A 9,528-nucleotide genomic window follows, 5' to 3' on the forward strand; every position below is an offset into this window, starting at 1 on the left:
GACTAAAGTAGCGCAATTCTTCATTTTGTCAAAACAAAAATAATAATAATATGAAAACACACAACAAAAGAAAAATCATTTCTGGCTGTGGAGAAGTGCTGTGACGAAAACACGAATGAATAAATGGCCCGTGGGACCCCTGCAGGTCACAGCTCATTTATTTACAGGCAATATCCCTCCGCATCTAAGTACATCTATGCGTCCTCCAACAGGTTATAGCCTGATGCATGTGCACTTTTAACTGTCGTAAATAACGGATATTAACCTTAAAAAAAAGACGCTTCGAATTACCAGAAAGAAAGTTGCTAATCGTAATTATAACACATTATTAGAACAATAACACCAATATCTCTGCCTCCAGTTTTATTTTATTTTATTTTATTTTATTTTATTTTATTTTATTGTATAGAGAGCGAGAGAGAGAAATTATCAGATGTAAAAAATATTTAATAATAGCCTATAAAATATATAAGTCAAAGCACACAGAATAATTACAGAACAAAAAAGAAGACTAAAATCGAGAATTGAAATCTGATAGATTTAAAAAACATTTAAAAAAAAAGAAACACAAAGTTTAGATCTTTAGATTCCCGATTCTTCATTTCAGATAAGCGAAAAATAAATAATAAAACAGCAATTAAAAAATCGGCGTTCAATGAGTTCAGCCAGGTTTTAATTTAATAAAAAAAAGTATTTGGATATTTTGTGCTAGCGCTAAAAATGATTTTATAGCGATGTTTTAAAATCGATAAGGACAGAAAAAGAAACCGCTAGACTCCAATAAGATCCACGTGAAGCAGCGAGTCTCCAATTCCCTTGGAGACTTGAAAGTCTTTATTTATATTTATGTTTTTATTACATTAAAATGCAACATTTAAAAACAGCATCATTTAAAAAAAAATCACCTCTAAACAAAAGATAATAGGTCAGAAAGAAAATAGACCCCCCCAAAAAGTGCTCGGCCTTCGCCAAATCCATGTGATAGGCCTATCTGGAATCCATGAAATAAATACTGTGCAGTTTTGGAAACGTCATTAGAAAAAATGTTTGGATTTGTTTTTGGCAAAAAGAGAGAGAGAGAGAGAGAGAGAGAGAGATAGATAATGACAGCTGGATCTTGATCACAGGGTCTGTCACTCCTCCTCCTCTCTTGTGTGTTCACTAATGCGTTTATTTTCGCTTCTCTGAGTGTTGCGCTGTTTTGCTTGACTTGATCAGATCTGAACAAGTAGCCTGACTTAAGCCAGCTTCGCGAGCTGCTTTAAACCAGATGTTTTGCGGTAACACGCAGTAGTTCCGTGCGTAACCGCATCCACACAGCCTTCATACCTTCTACCGACGCGGATGTCCAGCTTCAAGGTGAGGATATGTACCAGGGCATAATGACAAGCAACCACGGACCCTCTTCATACGAGGCCGGATTTCTTCATAACGCCTCGGCGGGCACCTCTCCGGTTTATGTCCCCACCACCCGGGTCGTCACACCCATGATTCCTGCGCTTCCTTACCTTCAGGCGCCCGGTGCGTCGCAGCAGAGCAGCCCGGCGTCGAGCCACTCTGCGTGGGCACAGCCGGGGGCAGACTCGGTGCCCTCATACAACCACTCCCCGGTGTCTCCGCGCTTCACTTTCTCCACCAGCCCGCCTCTGTCCTCCGGGGTGGCCACGGCCCGGGAGACGGCAGTTTCTTACACAAGTCCGCTGAACATCTCCGCTAACGGTAGGGATCACTACAGCGCTCGCGGTCTGAGCGGGTCGTATCACAGCCCTTATTCGGCCTACATGAGCCCTAACGTGGGCGGAACGTGGCCGGCGTCCCCCTTCGACAGTCCGGTTCTCCACGGTCTCCAAACTGGCGCTCCTCCTGGGACAACAAGACACCCCAACATAGGTGAGGAAATAAAATACACTTTTACACAAATACAGTGTTTCAGTATTTTAAGAAGGAAAAACGCACAAATGAAATGGATTACAAAAGGGAGAACACAATTATTTGTTTAATTTAGAGATTAAAAGTTGGAATTAATAAGAGTTAATCGGCGAAACTAAAAAATATAAAAACGTGCATTAATTATTAATGGTCAATATCAATTTTGGCTCCATTTTGTTACTTTTACGCGGTTGTAAAGAGGCAGATTGTGATTTTAAAGAAAGGGTAACTGAATTTTAAAACATTAACACCATGAACAAGAATATATGTTTTTACTCATATTTACACATTTAACGTACAATTTCTGATAGTTTATAAAGATATAAAATTATATAGACTTCGGGAAAATCTTCTAAAAGTTCACGTTTTTACATTTATGCTGATCACAAATGAACATTTTCACACAACCTAAATTGAGATGCATTTGAGTGCAAATCCACACAGTTTTATATCTATAATAATTCAACAAAATTAATAATACGTTTTATAAGCCGTTTTAAATGTGTGGCACACATCTCTAAATCCCTATATATATCTATACCTAACTATATATGTATGTATGTATGTATGTATGTATGTATGTATCTATCTATCTATCTATCTATCTATCTATACACACACACACACACACACACACACACACACACACACACACACACACACACACACACACACACACACACATATATATATATATATATATATATATATGAACACTCATCAGGCTCAATCCAAACACCCAAAGTTAGACTTACAATAGTTAAACGTAAACAACATACAGGAAACATGCTATCTATTAGTTATGAATGAATCTGAGCAATATTATTGGTAAGATTGAAATTAGTATTTAACACAAGTGGAGTTGATAACACCATTTGCGGTTTATGAGCTGTGTTTGACTGTGGCCTTTTGGATCAGGACAGATTTTACTTGCTGGGAATCTCATCCATGCGTCACATATCATCAATCATTTATTAAAGAAGTCTTTCACGATTCTTATATATATATATATATATATATATATATATATATATATATATATATATATATATATATATATATATACATATATATATAATTTAATTATTATTTAAAAAGACATGTTAGAAGTCACTTTAAGGTGAACAGATTAATCTAATATCTGACCTTTATGTACTGGATGTGATTTTGGCCTGTAGCTGCAGCCTGCAGTGTACTCTGAACCATGGATGACGGAGATTTCACAACACATTCATTTTGCTTAGGCTGTCAGATTTTGTGTGGCTCACGTTTTGCATAGTCTGCATCACCAATAAGCACTGTGTTTGTTTAAACTGTCTTCCCCCCCTACATCTAAAGTTTCTGAACTTATGCAGAACGATGGTGGGCAACATCTTTTAATTCAAACGTGCACAACTGGCCACTTTTCCAGTTCAGTATCCTCAGAAGTAACCAGTCGTTATCGCTCATTCTTCACCACATCAGTTATTATTCACAGCTGATTAACAGCTCATTACTTCCTCATTTCTAAATATCATGTACAGTTTCCATCTGCCACATCCCCCCTCCCCACCCCCCGACCCTCAACAGTTTCATGGAGAAAAAAAAAAGCATCTCTCAAATTATCTCTAAAAAAGAGAGATAACAGCATTGATCCAAACGGAGCTCTTCATCTTATTACAATCACACTCGTCACAAAGACCCCTGTGTTCACTCTGATTTGGTTTACAAGCGTAACAGTAACACCTCACTGTTGTGCAATCTCAATAAATTCAATCAAGTCTCTGTGTTTAATTAAGAGGCTTTCAGCCGGGTGCCGAAAGCACATTGTTCTGGGGAAAGGGAAACTCCCTCATTTGTTCCGTAAAGATGGAAAAGAGGAAATAAAATCTAATCAGAATTCATTCATTAATCAACGCACAGAAATGCTCAGTGACATTTAGCTTGAATGGATGTGAGGGCACTAAACTAAAATCAGTTTTGATCTTCAAATGGAACAACTAAATTCACTTTAGTTTTGTCTTTTGAGCAAAGCTATCATGGTCGTGTTAAAATTGCAAACCATAAATATATTGATTGTAGAAAACAACAATATTGGCATTTATTAAGTGTGGGATACAATGCATGGATTTATTTATGCTTAAATTGCACAACCCTTTGCTCAAGTTTAATTAGATTGAGGGGGGGGGGGGGGGGGGATAACTTTTCAACTAAAGGACAGCATAATTCATCGATATTTCAGATTCTAATATCTATGTTATGACTCTGATAAATTCCTGGAAGTCATGAAAGCAGTTTAGGTGGAATTTGTATGAACAACATGGAAAAAAATACAAAAATTCTATTAAAGTAAAATCTAACAAAGTACCCCTAAAATCAGGTTAAATTGTAATAATTAATATGCGTTAATAAAATATTAATATAATAAAATGTATTTTACTAGGTAAAGCAAGAACAGCAAGGTAAAAAAAGAACAAATTGAAGGCTTAAATAAGGTATCAAAAATAAACCCTGAAAGAGGTGATATTTTAATACAAATATTTTATTATTATGCATTCAGGCATGTTTAGTCTTTTCATTCTTTCACTCATGGGGCCAATTAAACAGTGTTGTTGGATAATGTGTAACAATGTGTCCTATTTCGCATGCTGGCCCCCCTTTTTTACATTTTAAAAAAATCTTTTTAAAAAAACTTTAAAATCAGAATTTAAATCAGAAAACTTGAGTGGAATACTTAGTACAGTATGTACCCTAAAATTTTGCCATTGCTGAAAATTGAACTGTTAATTTACAGCAGTACATTATTATAATTATTATTGTTTCTTATAGTAGCTAATCACGCTGTGTTGGCCAGCATGTTGAGTTAAATCACTTTTCTTAATTGAAGTTTCATTGAAATTTCAGAAAGATTTATGACTTAAATGATAATCTGATTAATTAATCTGGTTATGTTTCCCAAAATGCAAAAGTGTAAAATCCCAAGAAAATACTCAGAAAATACTCATTCTATTAAAGTTAAATCTTTTAATGTTAAAAATAAGTTTACAGATACAATCATTATCTTGCTGACTTTAGCCTTTTCCTTGTAACAGCTGACACCATGTACACTCTGTATTTCTATTTTCACTCCTGGCCTCCTAAAGCATTTGTGTCTGGGTTTTTTAACCGCACTATGATAAACGCTGACATATAAACAGTGGGCATGAAAACTTCCATTTAGATATTTCTTTTGTGTATTGTCTCATGTTGCTGCGTTGTGTTGGCTACAATTGCTGCCTCGCTCAAGGTTAGCTCGCCCTGTCGTGTCTGTTTGGCTCTCAGCCTTGAGGAGGCCTGCATGTGTGCAACTGCCTGTCCGGTTGCACAGCGCGGCGAGGGAGGAACACATGTGGGCCAGATTTACGCTATCTGAAGAAGAGCAATTATGCACAGCGAAGTGTGTGTGATTAAAACACATTAGGATTTGAACGGGACGTCCACAGTTAATACGTTGCTGTTTTCTGCTGTTTATCAAGGTGCTCTCAGACCTGACACGTATTTTAGATTACAGCTCGTGCTGGTGGTGGCATTGCTGAAATATGAAGAAGGACTAGTAGTGTTCTCACCTCTATTCCAAAGATTGATGTCTCCTATCCCAAATAGTTAAGAGGTTCTTGGGAGACACTTTGTTATGTGCCAGATGAGAGAGTGAAGATTACATTTATCACATTTATCAGATGTCCCGCTAAGTGAAAAAGAAAAAGAGAAAGAGGTATGATAGACATTTCAGTAGGACTGAGCTCTATTCCATCTTTATTTCCAGCCACCCTTTATCTCATGGGGGTGGGGGTCGGGGGGTTGCGAGCTAAGGAAGGACTCCAGGTTGCGGTTGTGTGGGCCCCTGAGTGGAACCAGCCTGCACCTCCTGCTGGTGCATGAATGCCACTGTACTGCTTGATCACTGTCAGGGTCTGAATGTACAGGAAAGCAATGGATTTTTTTTTTTTTTTTTTATCAGCCAAAAAAAAAAAAAAAAAAAAAAAAAAAAAAAAAGGAAAGCAATGGAGGTTAATTTCTCTAAGAAGTATTGTAGCATAACTGTTCCAGTAATATTTGAGTGTTACTTCAGATCATATTTTGTATTTTACTTACAAAAGGTTAGAAATGACCAGTGGCCCCATCTCAAGAAAAAGAACTTTTAGGCTTATATTTGTCATCTCTTATCAGATTTGTTTGATGACTTCGCTGAGGGCCGAGAGTGCGTGAACTGCGGAGCGATGTCAACCCCCCTCTGGAGGCGAGACGGTACCGGTCACTACCTGTGTAACGCCTGCGGGCTGTACCATAAGATGAACGGCATCAACAGACCTCTTATCAAACCCCAGAGACGGCTGGTTGGTCACCCACGATTTCATCTTCTCCTTTAGCAAGTCCTGTAAAACAGATGCTTTCATCTCTTTGCTAAATGTCACTCCACTGACGACCGACATGTTTTATCTGTGGCAGTCTGCCTCGAGGAGGGTGGGCCTGTCCTGCACCAACTGTCACACCACCACCACCACCCTGTGGCGACGAAACGCAGAGGGAGAGCCGGTCTGCAACGCCTGTGGGCTCTACATGAAACTCCACGGGGTAAGAGAGAGAACAATGGGAGAACTCTTGCACTCTTCTTCTTCTTTCGGGTGCTCCCTTTAGGGGTCGCATCCATCTCAACCTATCCCTGTATCTTCTTCTGTCACACTTCTTCCGTGGTCTTCCTGGCAGCTCCACTATCCCTCCTCTACACATGTCCAAACCATCTCAGCCTTGCCTCTCTAACTTTGTCTTAAACTTGCACATATGATGGTTTGCAAAATAAAAATTAATGCAGAACATCTAAATGAAAAGACATTAAGAAACTGCATCAAGTCAGTGATCAACTTTTCTTTAAAAACTGTTTTCCAGCCTTTTTGATTGTTTAATATATATTAATACAACCTGCGTTTTCTTTAAGGTTCTTTCTTTGTCTTTGTGTCTCGACAGGTCCCTCGACCTTTGGCTATGAAGAAAGAGGGGATCCAGACCCGCAAACGCAAACCTAAGAACCTCAATAAATCCCAAACTGGTGGGCTTCAAAAACACACTTGATTATATTTGTGTTTCTATTTAAGAGCAAGCAGGAGCAGAGCCGTAAATGTCGTTTCTCCCCTGTGTTCTACATTAGAGTGATAATTTTCTGCTGTCACCTGTTGTCCTTTGTACTTTCAAACCGAAGAAATAAACGTTTTTAGATTTATCAGTGCAAATGTGATACAGGTTTACGTATCAAGGATGGATCACATGTGTACAACACCTGTAACCTCACCTGTGCTGTACCCTGCAGGGACACCAGGCAATGAGGGGGCTCCGATTACACCCAGCAGCACTCCCCGCGCCTCCACCACCTCCACCACTACCACCACTGCAGAGGAGACTCGCCAGATAAAGACGGAGCCAGAAAATCACAGCTTGTACACACATCACAGCTCACATGCACAGGTGAGACACCTCAATGGCGAAATCTCGAAGGACATTAAGAAATTTACGATAAACTCAGATTTTTGGTAGACATTAGTGTAAAAATCAATGCCTCCCTAACCACGTGTCACTCAGAGGTAGTGGGAAGTGAACAGAAAGATGGCAAAAATTCCACTTCTCATCACCTTCTCCATTATCTCTCCAGATTTCTGCTTTGCCAGCCTACATGGCAACTCAAGGAGGCCCCATTCCCCTGAAGATGTCCCCTGGGGGGCACAACGGGTCCTCTGGCTCCAAAGCTGAACCCTGGAACAGCCTAATCCTGGCTTAGAAAAAACCTACAACCCAACATCTCAAAAACCTACCTAACCACAGAATACCTATTAAAGTCTCCTGACAGACTCTGGGTTCAGACCATCTGTTTCCTGCCCGCTGTGCAGCGTTGTCAGTGCAGGAACAGAAATCTGGGAGCTACTACAGAAGAAACGAGGCCTTACAGTGCTGCACACACTGTGTGTGAACTCAGAGCAAACAAGGACTTGAATGGACTTTGTTATAGAAATCTGAAAGAAGAGCAGTGACTAGATTCACTCAGTAACACGACAGAAAACTTTTCGTCACCCTCCTCGACAGATAAATACTGTAACATAATACATGACAATAATAGTTATAGTCATTTTTTTTAAAATAACTTTTTTTTTTGATTTGCATATGATTGTGGATATTTTGCCAAAAAGGAAAAACATTAAAATACACAAAAAATGTTTAAAAAGAAAATCACAATTTTTAAACTTAATGTAAAAAGTTGCACCACCAGGTTTACAGAAAGTGTATTTAAAGGCCAGCTCAGATACATGTATATAAAAGAACCAGAAATATAGTAGAGTTGATCACTTTCCACTGGTTGTATCAAGGCAATTCAACAATAGACTTTCCACACATTTTTCTTCATGGTGCTTAAAGCTTTGATTTTTTTTTTTTTAACTGTGTGGGATAAAATCTTCCCTTGGATTCATCCAAAGAAACTGGCACGCTGTTTAGGGGAAAGTACAGTGCCTTTTAGGGTTTGCAGGTTTAATTAAACGAGTACTTTTTTGTAGTTCAGTTGTAATGTAATAAGATTGCAGCAGACGCAAACTATTAAGTGTTTCTATGCAGGTTAAATTCAGCAAACTGAAACAATGAGCGATCTGTTATACTCTTTTCAAACTGCAATAGAAGGTAAAGCAAATATAAAACAGGTTATATAGAGTGTCCCAGGGATCCACGGCAGTGGGCCATCCTGCACAACAGTATGTTTTGTCATTGGCAGATCGGTATTTCTGCTGACAAGAATCTGCAGTTAAAAGGCAACTGTGTAATTAGCCCATCTAACCTTTGAATGACTATTCCCCCCTAAACTTACTTTATGGGATCCACCACTCCCCAGTGCCAGTTATCCGATCGCTACACGATCTACTACTCAGTGCAATAATAACAGCTCCTTATCACTTTCTTCCATTCAAAGTATGAAAAATACACGTCAGTATTGGCATCTCTTACAACACATGATAAACTACCTGCGCAGGAAGAGTGCACGTGATGATTGTGATGTGGAGGCCACATAGCTCCCCCTGCTGACAGATGCACAGGCATGCAACCACTGGACTTTAATTAAAAGGTTTAGCGCCAAACCACATCATTATCATCACCGTCATCATCGGATTACCATCTACTATATAAGGACTGACCAATAAGCTGTATAAAGGATTAACTGTACAGTATGTTAGCATTACTTCAATTTGCTTTCTAAAAGCATGGAGGCAACCATTGTAAATGTAGGATATTGCTACTGCTTCTATGTAAAAACTCCACTCCAGTATGATCTGTGACATATTGTAGACAAAGACACTAATAAAGACACAGCATTTTGACATAATGCAAACAGTATGCAAAGGTGGTGGAATTAATTCTGTTTCTAATGACAGTGTCTTACAATAACTTCATCTTCTTCTCAAAAGCACGTGGAGCCTTTGAGTCCTCTTAATTTCCCAATTTGTAAAAATTGCTCTGTGATGTTCACGGTGTTTTTGGTAAAAAGCTGAAGGGCACAGTGGTTAAAGTCCTCAGTCAACTTTTCTCTGATGACCTCTGCACACTTGTCCT

General features: G+C 38.8%; 1 protein-coding gene across 1 annotated transcript; it reads left to right on the forward strand.

Moving 5' to 3' along the window:
- The first annotated feature begins 1,140 nt into the window (after window positions 1–1,140).
- gata4 (GATA binding protein 4) lies at window positions 1,141–9,312 on the forward strand. Its single transcript, XM_026143188.2, has 6 exons — window positions 1,141–1,890; window positions 6,115–6,281; window positions 6,394–6,519; window positions 6,910–6,991; window positions 7,250–7,404; window positions 7,589–9,312. Exons 1-6 carry the CDS (start codon window positions 1,368–1,370, stop codon window positions 7,712–7,714), a joined length of 1,179 nt encoding a protein of 392 aa, XP_025998973.1. The 5' UTR covers window positions 1,141–1,367; the 3' UTR covers window positions 7,715–9,312.
- The last annotated feature ends 216 nt before the right edge of the window (window positions 9,313–9,528 follow it).

Source organism: Astatotilapia calliptera, chromosome 15 (genome assembly GCF_964374335.1).
Source record: "Astatotilapia calliptera chromosome 15, fAstCal68.1, whole genome shotgun sequence".
Classification (NCBI taxonomy): Eukaryota; Metazoa; Chordata; class Actinopteri; order Cichliformes; family Cichlidae; genus Astatotilapia; species Astatotilapia calliptera.

Bases quoted from the DNA above. Each gene is read 5' to 3' on its own strand.
- gata4 (XM_026143188.2), top strand. From the start codon at position 1,368: ATGTACCAGGGCATAATGACAAGCAACCACGGACCCTCTTCATACGAG. The intron at 6,520-6,909 runs GTAAGAGAGAGA...GTGTCTCGACAG, and splicing joins TCTACATGAAACTCCACGGG to GTCCCTCGACCTTTGGCTAT. The intron at 7,405-7,588 runs GTGAGACACCTC...TTATCTCTCCAG, and splicing joins ATCACAGCTCACATGCACAG to ATTTCTGCTTTGCCAGCCTA.